This window comes from Saccopteryx leptura, chromosome 12 (assembly GCF_036850995.1).
Source record: "Saccopteryx leptura isolate mSacLep1 chromosome 12, mSacLep1_pri_phased_curated, whole genome shotgun sequence".
NCBI lineage: Eukaryota > Metazoa > Chordata > Mammalia > Chiroptera > Emballonuridae > Saccopteryx > Saccopteryx leptura.
This window is the reverse complement of record NC_089514.1, coordinates 423,933-437,239: the sequence shown is the minus strand read 5'-3', so window position 1 is coordinate 437,239 and position 13,307 is coordinate 423,933. Positions and strand designations below refer to the sequence as shown.

The following is a 13,307-nucleotide window of genomic DNA, read 5'->3' as shown; positions in this document are numbered from 1 at the left end:
AAAGCAGCTCAGGTGACGGAGGATTTCTAATCGGAAGCCCTGGACCCTGTGGGGGCGCAGTGGGTAGAGTGGGGACCTGGAATGCTGAGGTCGCCAGTTCAGAACTGCACTTGTCTGGTCAAAGCACATACGACAAGCAATCAACAAACAGCTCAAGTGAAACGACTATGAGTTGATGCTTCTCGTCCCCCTCTCCCTTCTCTCTGTAAAATCAATAAATAAAATCTTAAAAAAAAAAAAAAAAAAAAAAGGCAGCCCCGAAGCCAGAAGGAAGTGGCAGCCCACTTTCCAGAGCTGAAAGAGAGGAACCGTCTCCCCAGAGCCCCACACATTTCTACCGAAGCGTCAGCAAGACTTTCTGTAAACAGAAGCAAGCTTGCCTGGCCGGTTGCTCCTCTGGTCAGAGCGTCCTATACACCCAAGTTCCGGTTTGACTCCTGGTCAGGCACACACAGGAATCAACCAATGAATGCATAAATAAGAGGAACAACAAATCCATGTTGCTCTATTTCTCTCTCAAATCAATAAATAAAAAGTTAAAGAAAACAAACAAACTTGTTCTGAAATTTATATGGGAAGACAAAGGCCGGAGAAAGCAATGCAAATCTGAGACAGAGTACAGCAGTGACAGCAGTGAACACCAGGTGGCGCCAGTGGGGATACAGATGCATGCAGACGGGACCCCCACAGATGGGACCCCCCCCAGACGAGCCCAGCTGATTTTCCACAGAAATCCAGAAGTCAGTGAAGGAAAGACTGTTTTCAGTTTACGGTGCTACAGCCATCAGACATTCATAGGTAGCCCCTCCAAACAAAATCCTTCACATTTTAGAAATTAACTCAAAATGGATCATAGATCTAAATATAAATCCAAAGCTAGAAAACCTTTAGACAAATACACAGAACATCTTCGGGTCGAACACAAGGGAAAGCGTGCTTAGACTTGACACCAAAAGCAGGATCCACAAAACTGACCAACTGGACTCATCAGAACTTAACTTCTCTGCAAAACACCCATTAGTCAGCTTCACCAACTGAGCAGCTAAAACCACGGTGGCCAGAGTCAGGAACAAAGCGTTAGAAAACAGCACAAGTGAAACTCTAGAAAATCAGGCTGATTGGCAAGTGCCATTTCCAAATATTACATAGGGTGATTTTATCAGTATAACCTTCTGGAAATGACAGTTAGAGAAACGGACAGTGACTGCCAGGGGTCACACACAGGGGTGGGCAGGGGGAGTGGTGTCTACAGAGGACAGCAGGATGGACCCTGTGGGGATAGACATGTCACTGCAAGCCCCTGCTGGGTGACAAAGTGTGACCACTGTGGAACTGGCTGAGAGGCACATGCTCTGTTATTTCTAACAACTGACTATGAATCTATAATTACATCAAAATAATAAGTTTAATCAAAACTAGAGCCTCACAACCTGACGTGGTGGTGCAGTGGATAGAGCATCAACCCCAGACACTGAGGTCCCCAGCTGGAAACCCCAAGGTCACTGGCTTGAGCATGAGATCATCGACATGACCCCAAGGTGGCTGGCTTGAAGCCCAAGGTCACTGGCTTGAGCAAGGGGTCACTGGCTCCGTGGGAGCCCTCCTGCCCGCCTCAGGGCTCATGTGAGAAGTAATCAATGAACAAGCAACCACAAATTGATGCCTCTCACCTTTCTCCTCCCTCCCTGTCTTCCTCTCCCTCCTTCCCTCTCAAAAACAAAAGAAAACCTAGAGCCTCAGAGCCATTAATAGCAAGATGGAGGAAAATGAACATTGAGAGAGGCCGGGTGTGGGAGACTGGCCACGGTGAGCAACAACAGGCAAGGACCCCCAGCACCCCATTCTGGATTCCCTGAAGGTGCTCTGCCCAGAGTCCAGGGTCATTAAGGGGCCCTCACTCCATGCAGTTTTTATCAATACCTGGGACAAATGGGAAGTCTTATCACCAGTGCCCAAGAGGCAGAATCTGAGAGAATGCAGAGTCCAGCTGAGGGCCCAGCACAAGGGGCAGGAGGGAGTGCACATGCAGAATGCAATGTGGCCTCAGCACGTGACAGCAGAGGCACCTGAGGCCTGCACAGGAGGGAGCAGCGAAGGGAGGTGCACACGTGAGGGGGAGGTGCTCCAGGACACAGAATGGAAGGACAGAAATGACAGAGAAGCAGCTCTACCTGCTAGGTCACAACTGAGTGAAGGGGAAACATTTCCAAACAATTAACAAACTTCAGAACACCTGACAGAGGTGTCAACTTCCCCCAAGGGCATGCTAGGAGAAGCTGCACATTCTGTCCAAGGCTGTCCTCAGCTCCCAGGAAGAAGGCTCGGTTTCCATACCTCCCACTGTTAGCACTCGAAGTCGTTCCTGGAAAACGGCAAGGTCTGAGAGCAGGGGAGCGTGGGCAAGCGCAGGAGGAAAAAGACAGGTGAGAGTTAGTTCAGAGACCCAACCCCCCCCACACCACAGCAGTCAGGGAAGCACAGACACTGTCACAGACAGACACTGTCACAGACAATGGAGGAGGACAGGGTGGTGACAAGGTGGGGCTACTATGGTCAACAGCTGGCCTGGTGAGGGGGGAAGGCAACTGGGGGCAGTGTCTGAGACCCCCTTTCTCCTCCCACAGAAGTGGCTGACACATGTCTCCTGGGAAGGAGTCCGTCAAATCTGGATACGTTGGGGGAAAAAAAGGGAAAAGATGAAAGATTGATTCTCATTCCTCAGCAGACTAGATCTGAACCCTCAAGACTTTAGAGTGCAGATTCTTTCACTCTTGCAGATTCTAGAGTGAGAGGCGGGTCCACGTCAGCCCAAGAATACAAGTCAGCTGCACGCCCAGTGAGCGCCTGTCTCCCGCACTGGTGGCCTTCCTGGCCAGGGCCAGCAGGATGGGTCAGAGAGGCTCTTGGTAAGAGGGTTCACAAGGCTGAGGGCTCAGTGGTCAGAGCATGGCCACTGTCCCTGCAGCTGCTTCCTGCCCCGGGAAGGCCAGCAACACTTCCTTCGAAGTGGACGGCAAGAACTCTGACTCAGAAAGGATGCAGGGACTCAGGTGGGAACAGCTCCCATCAAGACCTCGGAGCCAGCGGCTCTAAGCCTGAACAACCAGGTTCTGCAAAGGCTGATGCTCTGCTTAAGTGAGAAACGAAGACTGTTTTTCTCCTTCAGTCCTCAGAATCAAGAGACAGGACCATGTCAAGGGGCAACCTACAAACACACCACCTGTGACAAAGGCTAGAGGCAACACTTGCTCACTCTGGGTATGGGGCGGGCGGGTGCTTTTACTTTCACCTGTACAGCAGCACCCCCTCACTGGTGGGTTCAGTTATCCCCAGTCAATCGTGAAGTTTCCAAAAATATTACATGGAAACTTCCAGAAATAAGCAGTTTGTTAGTCTCCAGTTGCACGCGGCTTTCAGCAGCATGATGGAGCCTGGAGCTGCCCACCTCGTCCTGCCTGGGAAGTGAGTCATCCCTCTGTCCACCAATTCATGCCCGTTAGTCATTTCAGTTCTGAGAGAGAGACCACATTCAGGGAACTTCTACTTCAGTGTATTGTTATAGTTACTTCACGGTTGGTTGTTACTCTCTCACTATGCCTTATTTATAAATTATACTTGTCACAGGTGTGTGCGTAGGAGAAGAGTACACAGGGGTTTACCACTGGGGGTTCTGGAATGTTCCCCGCAGATAAGAGGGGACTGCTGTATTTTTTAGCCTCTTAAGAATACAATGCAAACAGAAGACATGAACCAAAGGACAGTAAGAGATGAAAGTCTGTTTGTCACTCACAAGAGCACACAGGGTCCCCAGCACCTGAACACACTGGAGAAAATATCGCCTGCTGAGTACAGGAGGCTCTGCTGGAGGTGAGCGCTCAGGGTGAGCCACCAAGCTTCCAGCTGAGCACCTTGAGGGACGGCAGGAGGGGCTGAGGCCAGGCCTGGGCGCCACTGGTCTGCCAGCTCCAGCAGCTTGTGAGGACTTAGGGAGCCTGGTCCCCGCTCCTCACTCACAGCAGCCAGGAAATGCTAGGTGGACTGCTCAAAAATTATGAAGCTGATTGTGAGCAGGTAGACTGTAGCGTTTACTCAGAAACTGCTGAAGATGGCAGGCTGAAGTTGCAATCTAATGCAAATGTTGCACTTGAAAGAGAAGGTGGGTGGCAGCTAAAGGGAACTTTCTCAGGTCCCCAGACCAGTCCAGGGCAGTTCAGTGTGGCCAGACTGGGGGCTACATAGACAGGCTCAGGGTGGGGTTCCCAGCCCTTCTCTGGGAGGTGAGTGGATGGGACAGTGTGGCACCTAGAACTGGCCTCCAACAAACACACCTTGAGAAAAGGCACCTGCTGCTAGCAACTACCCGCACCTAATGAAAAAACTGTTCTACCACGAGTTCAATTTCAATCAGAAGTACCAGCAAGCCCACCATCTCCACCACACTGTGCTGCCTCCACAGTAATGCCGCAAGGGCAGTGTCCTGACATCCCTCCCAGGAGCCCCCAGGAGCCCCATGGCCGCCCAGCCTGTTAACACCCCATCTCTCCATCTTACTTCAGGGGCCAGGAGACGTGCTAGGCCAGCCTTCCCCAGCCTTCTCACAACTGGTCAATAAGGGTCAAGAGCTCAGTGGGAAGCATTCACACACTCTACATTAAGAGATTCCGAGTGGACAACAGTCCTGCTCCCACTGCCCACTGCCCCTGCCTGCAGCGTGCTCTGCAATGTGTCCCCCAATCTCAGTTTCCCTATAGAGATGAGAAGCCCCGAGGAGGCGTGGCAGCAACCGAGGACAGCAGGACCCTTGCTCACCCCGAACCCGCCCGCAGTGGCACCGTGCCCCCATCACTCAGGCGAGCCCGGGCCTCACCCACAGCCTTGTGTGACCTGGGCTCCAGCGCTCCACCAGGGGGCCAGTCAGTGCTGATCACGCTGGCCCAGGGTGGACCTCAGGGTCTAGCTCCGTCCCGAGGACCTTAGCTAATTCTGAAACAATCTGACAGAAGAAACAGGGACCCAGCAGAGCCAGGCCTAAGGTTCAGGTGACCTCACGAAAGCGCCCGAGAAGCGGTCCAAGGCCCATGGACGGAGTGGTTGTGCTGGACCACTATTTTCTTGATCCACGCACATCAAGGGTGAGACAACTTAAGACTAATTTTCCTACAGATGCAATCATATACTGGTTTACACTATTTCCCATTTTTGTAGCTAAAGACTTATCATGACTTTTATGTCACATTACTTCAAATTCTCAAGATGAAAACACACTTTTCTTCTGCAAAGGGGGTGGCGGCTCCCTGACTTTCTCAAGTGGTTCTGCGGGCCCCTGGCCAGAGGAGGCAGCATCTTCCTCTAGCGACCTCAGGGTGCTGTGGGGCCACCGCTTGTGTCCCTGATCTGTAACACCCACCCCCACTGTGAGGTGCGCTGTCAGGGACGCCCCCCAGAGTGGGGTGTACAGCAAGGTCACGGTGGCCGAGAACGAACAGAGGCCCTGCCAGTGCCCTCAGTGAGCCGTGACCTGTGGAGCTGGGCAGGGTCCACAGCTGACTTCCCTCCCTTCCCAGACTCATCACCTGGGTCGGCTGTGGCTCTGACCAAACTGACCAAGCGGGGCGGGAAAGCTCTAGACTCCCTAAGCAGCTCTAATGAGAGCTGAACAGGTCTGTTCTGATACCAAGAAACTGGCACCCACGTCCCTGAGAGGGTGGGAAAGGAGACCTCACCTCCCACGCACCCTTCCTGTTCTGTTTGGAGGGTCTGCCATGTGACCCATGGGCCATCTCCCAGGAGGGCACGCGTGCTGAGGAGGCATCGGGACAGGTGAGGATGGGGGTGTCAGCCTGGGTGCTGCAGGATCCATGGGGAGGAGGAGGAAGAGGACAGAGGCTCCATGTCCTGGGGACACCACACAGAAAAGCCCGCTTCTGGGAGCACAACACTGTCTATGACCTGAACTGGCCCTCCTCAGTCACAGTCAGGAGGGTCTCCCTCGCACACCCGAGTGCAGGCCCAGCGCAGAGAAAACCCTGTGCCACCTGTGACTGCTTCTGAAATGCAGAAAGACCAGCGACAAGCCACTGACACCGATGCCAGAGCCACGCTGAGTGCAGGCTAGCCTCGCCTCCCACGTCAGCACTGGTCAGCACTGGTCAGCACTGGTCAGCCTCACTCAGAGGCCGCGGGTTAGGTCCCCTGGCAAGAGCAGTGTTAGGCAGGGGGTAATCGTCAGTCTCATTAGCATGCACGGTTTCTGTGAAGCCCGCCCACTTCAGAATTAGTCACATCATCATTTCTTTAGCACAGTTAGCAAGACGGTGACTGAGAGCAGATTAACTTGAGGAAGCGACTGAGTGGGGTGAGCCAGCCACGCCCTGCACAGCGCGGCAGCAGCGAGGGGCGTGTGATGATGGCCTGTAGGCCTCACACGCCTCTCTGTGCACCAGGGCGCCTCCCGAAGTTTCCTCAGTGTGATCACCGGCAGTTAAGAATCGAGACACACAACCTCAGCTGCACAACCCTCTCTGGAGCTCGTCCCGCCAGTGACCGCAGGGCTGAGCACAGCCTGGTCCTGGCGCAGGCGGCCCTGCACCCAGGTCTGGAGCCCGCAGCCGGAGGCCTGAGTCTCCGATGATCTTCTGACCACTGCACAGGTGGGCCATCCTTTTCCTGTGTCCTAAACCTTTTCTGTCCCAAATTTTACTTTCCAATTTGAGCCTCAGACAACTGAGCTCACACAAACTGGCTGAAAAACTGGAATAAAAATAACTTGCCCCCACACACTACGGCCGCATGACCGGTAACTTTCAAGTGATCAGAACAAAGGAAACTTAAGAGCCTTCCCTCCCGTCCGGCTGCCACGGCTGGGACACGGGAGCTAAGCAGCGCAGCGCTGGCTGCTCTCAGGCCCTCACCAAGTTTGTCTGTGGATGAGATAATGTCAGCGGGCACGGAGGAGTCCAGATCGGCATCCAAAATTCCCAGGGGGTCCAGCTGAGCTACATGGTGCCCTCGTATCTACGGAAGGGCCAGCGATGGAGAGGGAGGGACACACACAAAAGGACAGGAGAAAAAAAAGAGGGAAGGGGTAAAAAAAAGTAAAAGTACATTAAAATTAGCATTTACAGATTAATCCTCACCCACGTTTGAAGAAACAGTTACTGGAGCATCATCAAAATTTACACAACTAATTCCGAGAGGATCAAGTTTTGCAATGTGGTGACCCCTGACCTAGAAGCAATAACACAAGCAGTGGTTAAGCAGGTCCTGGGCTGTGGGGTAAAAGTCACATGTGGTCAAACTTTCCTTGAGAGCAATGAACCCAAGTAACAGATTAACTTTTAAAAGCCTTAAAATAGTTGACTTTCTTTTCTTTTCTTTTTTTTTTTTTGTATTTTTCTGAAGCTAGAAATGGGGAGAGACAATCAGACAGACTCCCGCATGCGCCCGACCGGGATCCACCTGGCACGCCCACCAGGGGGCGATGCTCTGCCCCTCCAGGGGGTCGCTCTGCTGCGACCAGAGCCACTCTAGTGCCTGGGGCAGAGGCCAAGGAGCCATCCCCAGCGCCTGGGCCATCCTTGGAGGCTCCAATGGAGCCTCGGCTGGCTGCAGGAGGGGAAGAGAGAGACAGAGAGGAAGGAGAGGGGGAGGGGTGGAGAAGCAGATGGGTGCCTCTCCTGTGTGCCCTGGCCGGGAATCGAACCTGGGACTTCTGCACGCCAGGCCGACGCTCTACCACTGAGCCAACCGGCCAGGGCTAATAGTTGACTTTCTAGGCACTATTGTGCACAAAGGCACTTTTATGAAAAATGCCTCAGGTTACAAGAAAGTTGGGAATCTGCCTGACCTGCGGTGGCACACTGGACAGAGCATCAACCTGGGACGCTGAGCTCACTGGTTCGAAACCCTGGGCTTGCCTGGTCAAGGCACGTATGAGAAGTAACTATTATGGGTTGATGCTTCCTGCTCCTCCGCCCTCCCATTCTAAAATCAATAAATAAAATCTCAAAAAACAAAACAAAAAAACCTCTCAATATTACCAAAAAAAAAAAAAAGTTGGGAGTCTAAAAGGACCTACTGGATAAATGGAAACGGGTCTGCTGGGGACTGTCACCCCAGCGTGATGCCACCTCTGCTTAGAACAGGAGAGGTTCCTGAGGAGGAAGGGACACCACTGTTGGGCAGAGGCAGTCTGAGGTAGACCGTGGGGTCCTGTCCGTCCCTGCTGGGGGGTCAGGGTGCAGTGTCAGACAAAGGACAGCTATGTCAGGGACTTCCACATCTGACCTGAACTGCCTAGAAAGAGGAAAAAGAAAGTCCCTCCAAGTCTGCCTCCTGAAGCACGGGGAACGTCACCCACGCGCTCTGGTGGCACTGACAGGAGCAGTGACAACCCCGACGGCGGCAGCTGCTGAGTGCACGCACCTGTCCACAGCAGCGCCCACTGGGAGCGGCACTGTGGGCCCAGCCTGCTGCCCTCTGGTCCCCGCACAGCTTCGCTCCTTGGGGAGAACCCGCTGGCTGCGCCCCTGTGCACCTGTCCAGAGGGCAGAGAACACCCGACCCACGGGCTGCGCTGTGGGACGCGAGAGGCAGCAGGGGAGCCTGGCTCACAGGGGCCCCTGAGATTTTGCTCCCCAGGGCTGCCCCGGGACCAGGTGCCCACACGTGGACTTGGACTCTTCCCTATGCCAGGTGGCTAACCTGGGACAGGCTGCTGGGCTCTGAGAAAGGCTCTGCCCAGTTCTGCCCCAGGGGGTGGACTGTGAACTGCAATGACCTCACCTGCCTCTCCCTGCTTCCAAGGGCATGTCTGTCCCCAGACTCTCACAGGTTCATCTCCTCCTACTGTATTTGGGTACGAGCAGCTGACACGGGGACAGCACAGTCCTCCTGGTCACTGGCACTTCCCGCCAGCTAGCACTGTCTCCCTGCTCACAAATCTTTCCTGCCAACCTATGGAGACAGATCAGGAGTGACCTCCAGGGCAAGCGCTAAAGGTGGCGGAGGACTTGCACAAAGGCTGAGAATGTCCTGCTCCTTTTCTCGTCTTTCTCATTTTTACATCCCTAGATCCCAGGGCAGGGAGACAGCGCCCTGGAGGGCAACGCCATCCTCGGGAGGCCAACCGGCGCCACCTTACCTGGTAGGCCCTGATGAGAGACTGCACTGCCAGGTGGTCCTCCACCAGCTTGTCCACGTTGGGCTGGGCGGCTACCAGGGGCTGCGCTCGGGCCACGGCAGACAGGGCTCCTGGGCTCAGGGGGAGTGGACTCTGGTAGGCGGTGCCTGGGGGTGCCCCAGCATTGGTGTTTCGGAAAAAAATGTCCCATGACTGAAGAGAGAAGGAACACATGTGTCACTCCAGTGCTCACTGGGGCCTTGTCTTCATTTTCAGCCAAAAAAAAAGAACTGTTCTCTGCAGGCAGGTCACGTCCTGGTTGGGGAACGTCCTCGTGGTCTGGTTAGCTGCTTCTATCTCCAAAGGACAGGTCTCTTGGAGGCTGGGCCTGCCCCCTCACCACTCAGGATGCCCCACACCAAGGATGCAGATGCCCTGTGGCTGCCCTTCCGTCATCACCCCAAAGCCTGAGGCAGCCCAGGAGCAGGACAGAGGCCTTCCTGCCTATCTGTCCTGACCTCCTGTCCCTTGGCACAGCTCCTTTGGCCCAGGCCTTGCTGGTGCCCTCACCTCTGACACACAACGGACCCTTGTGTAAGAGGCAGCCAGGGCTCCAACTCCTGGGGAAACCATGCTGTCCGTACTTCAGGAGGGCTACTCAGGAGCGGAGGGCTCAGGGAGTGCGGTCAGAGGGAGGACTTCCAATCTCTCTGAGTCCTGTGATCTCGGCGAGGTACCTAACACTCTGGGCTCAGTTCTGTCAAGACTGAGTCGTGTAGGTGACAGCAGTCAGCACACAATCTGCAGGCCAGCTACATCATGTCTGAATGGTTCAATTCATAATGTGCACAGATACTGGGAACTATGGTATTTTGCTCATCTCAAAGATGTGAGTTAAAAAATAAAAGTTTCAGAGGTCAAAGAAACTAAGATTTAAAAAGCCCAAACTATTAAAAACCAAAAAGGCTGGAAAAATGAAAACACTGGCTTTCTTTTCTACCATGCATTTTCCAGTTTCTATGGTTCTCTGCCAGTAAACTCTGTTCGGACTGCTCGAAGAACGTGGGAAGTACCGTCACCAGATTTGTATTTGCCTTCCTGGTGAGCACCACCCACAGCTGTCCAGGTGTCGAATAGGTCTCCTGGCTCCATAGTCCCAAAGGGACCACTGCCTGCTGCCGCCAGTCACAAACTAGGAAAGATGCTGTGGTGAGTGGAGGCCAGGTCGCCCGCCTCACACAGGGCACTCTGGCCTCTTGCTACAGGTGGTGTCAGGGGAGCTTTGAGAACGTTCAAATCATTCTGCAGTAAGAACATATTCCTCTTGCACTCAGAAACTTAATTAAAAAAAATCAAACTACTAGGTGATGACTGTACAACATAGTGAATATATCAAACACCAGAGTTTTGCTGGGTTTTTTTCCTTTTTTATTTTATTTTATTTTTTTATTTTCTTGAAGTGAGAAGTGGGGAGGCAGACAAACTCCTGCATGCGCCTAACCAGGATCCACCCGGCACCAGGGGAGTGATGCTCTGCCCACCCAGGCCAACTTCGCTCCAATGGAGCCTTGGCTACAGGAGGGGAAGAAACAGAGAGGAAGGAGAGGGGGAGGGGTGGAGAAGCAGATGGGCACTTGTCCTGTGTGCCATGGCCGGGAATGGAACCTGGGACTTCCACATGCCGGTCGATGCTCAACCACTGAGCCAGCTGGCCAGGGCCAGAGTTTATATTTTAATAAAAACTGAATCAAGTCTGACCAGCTGGTGGCATAGTGGGTAGAGCACTGGACTGGGAGACAGAGGACCCAGGTTCAAAACCCTGAGATCGCCAGCTTGAGTGCAGGCTCACCAGCTTGACTGAGCATGGGGTCGCTGGCTTGAGCCCAAAGGTCGCTGGCTTGAAGCTCAAGGTCACTAGCTTAAGCCCAAGGTCGCTGGCTTGAGCCCAAAGGTCGCTGGCTTGAGCCCAAGGTCGCTGGCTTGAGCAAGGGTCACTCGCTCTGCTGTAGCCCCCCAGTCAAGGCACATATGAGAAAGCAATCAATGAGCAACTAAAGAGCAGCAACAGAGATTTGATGCTTCTTATCTCTCCCATCCTGTCTGTCTGAATCTCTTAATAAAATAAACTGATTTATATATTAATAGTAATTTAAAAATGTTTTAACAAACCTTACTGTTCAAGGCGCTCCTGTTTTTATCATTCTGGCTGCTTGTCAGTGTGCCAGCTGACTGTAAAGAGATCTGGGGCTGCTGTCCACAGTGGCTGCCACATGGACCGCACAGCACCTTGCCCAGGTACCCTGACATCGGGAGTCCTCTGCCCCCCAGTGCGACGCAGAACCCAAGACCACGCTCTCAACTGTCCTGTCAAGCTGTTCCCACTCACACTCACTGAACCTGCTCTACTGAACGAGAAAGGAGTGGCTGCCTCAGTGTCCACTTCCCAAGCCAGGTACAGACCCTGCTTGGTCCCTACCTGGTTCATCACAAGGACATACAAAGCTGACACACTGGACACTCCAAACATTTCCAACTTCCTGGGGCTTTGACAGCAGGTCCAAGTGAGCTCTCTGCATCCTGGGAGCAGCTCTGGCCCAGGGCTCTCCCTGGTCTCTGTCCAGGCCTCTGATAACTGAGGGTCTGGCCTGCAAGGAGCCCCTATGACATGGCAGCTAATGGCCTTGCACAGCAAGAACAAACAGCAAGCTGCTCCCGCCACAGAAAAGCTAATCAACTTTCTTTTTTACCCCAAACCTAACCCCACAATGGCACCCCCATCCTCACCTGTGTCCACAAACATTTCTTCTCTGGATACATACCCTGGAGCTGCTGGAGGGCTGGGCATGACCCTAAAACCAAATAGCCACTGGAGGCAGCACACACAACCCACACTTTCTTCAAGCCTTATAGCGAACAGTTTGTCTTCTGCCTCACAGAATGCTGAAGACGCGTCCAGAGACACAGTGGCCGTCGTCCAACAGCAAGACCTTGGACCAAAGGTGCCCAGCTGCCTAGCAGCCCGTCATCCTGATGGCACCAGCTGCTTAAGGATCCAGAGGCAAAAGGCAACACAGGAGTCACAAGCTGTCCCCTCTTCAGAAACAGCAGCGTAGAGTACAGAACAGCAGGGGCGGCAGCAGAGGCAGGAGCAGCTATCTGGGACACCCAGAGCCTGTGGGGCGCCAACCTCCTGCTCCTGGAGAGGCCCGGGCAGGGTTCCTCGCCCTCTGACGATGACATGAAATGAATTTCAAGGGCACGTGTCCAGAGCGCAGGGCCCCTCCAGCCTAGGGCACGTGTCCAGAGCACAGGGCCCCTCCAGCCTAGCCCTGGGAGGGGCACGTGTCCAGAGCACAGGGCCCCTCCAGCCTAGCCCTGGGAGGGGCAGTTGCCATTGTCAGGACTCCCCTCTGGCCCTCCTAACAGGCGGAGGACAGTGACACAGAGGGACCTGCAGAGAACCCGCCCACAGGGGAGCAGACCAGGAATGTGCTCCCGCCTCTCCTGTAGCTCACACACCACCTGTCTGCACCAGGCCCTCCCTCACATGCCCCAGGCACCTGCACTCAGGTGTGCCCTGCCCACCTGGCCCTCAGACAAAGAACCCACCTCAACAAAGGAACCTTCCACCCACCTTTACCTGAAAGATTTTTACATCTGGGTGACGGACAGTTCTTGATGCATACACTTGGCAAAACCTGTGCACTACAACATAAAACAAGTAAAATCAAGGCCAGACCTGGGCTTCTGTGTCCCACTGGGCTGGACTGGTGGTGCTAATCTTCAGCTGTGACACAGACAGATTTAACTGCTTATCTGCCACACTGAGAGTCAAGGCACATCCAGTCATCAAGGTCAGAGCCTCCGCCATCTGCATCTGCCTGGCCCACAACTAAGGAAACTGTCCTTGGACAGACCAATGGCCAGATGCAGACACTCAGTCCTCTGCCCACCAGGTGAGAGAGGGCACCTGCCTGAAGGCCAGCGCCTCCGCCAGGCAGGACCACAGGGTCCTGCAGTGGTCTCAGTGCACAGGACCATCTCCCCAGACACATGCAGAGGTGAGCATGGTACTCAAAGGTGCCACTCCACAAACAGCCACTCAGGTGGTCTCTGTGGCATGCTCTGAGGTTTGGAGACAAGGTCTATGATGAGCTTCTCCCTCTTGGGAGCAGGAGGACAGATA

At 53.9% G+C, this 13,307-nt stretch overlaps 1 protein-coding gene across 3 annotated transcripts in view; it reads right to left on the bottom strand.

Moving 5' to 3' along the window:
- Window positions 1-13,307, bottom strand: part of OGDH (oxoglutarate dehydrogenase) — a 44,384-nt gene that overhangs the window by 14,238 nt on the left and 16,839 nt on the right. The window contains exons 3-5 of one of the 3 annotated variants that reach the window (XM_066354030.1): window positions 9,143-9,334; window positions 7,137-7,227; window positions 2,335-2,379 (exon numbers count right to left, since the gene is read on the bottom strand). In XM_066354030.1, coding sequence (XP_066210127.1) covers window positions 2,335-2,379; window positions 7,137-7,227; window positions 9,143-9,334 — 328 coding nt within the window. Of the gene's footprint in view, window positions 1-2,334; window positions 2,380-6,911; window positions 7,015-7,136; window positions 7,228-9,142; window positions 9,335-13,307 lie in introns of all 3 variants that reach the window. The other 2 variants (XM_066354032.1, XM_066354031.1) reach the window with 2 other exon arrangements.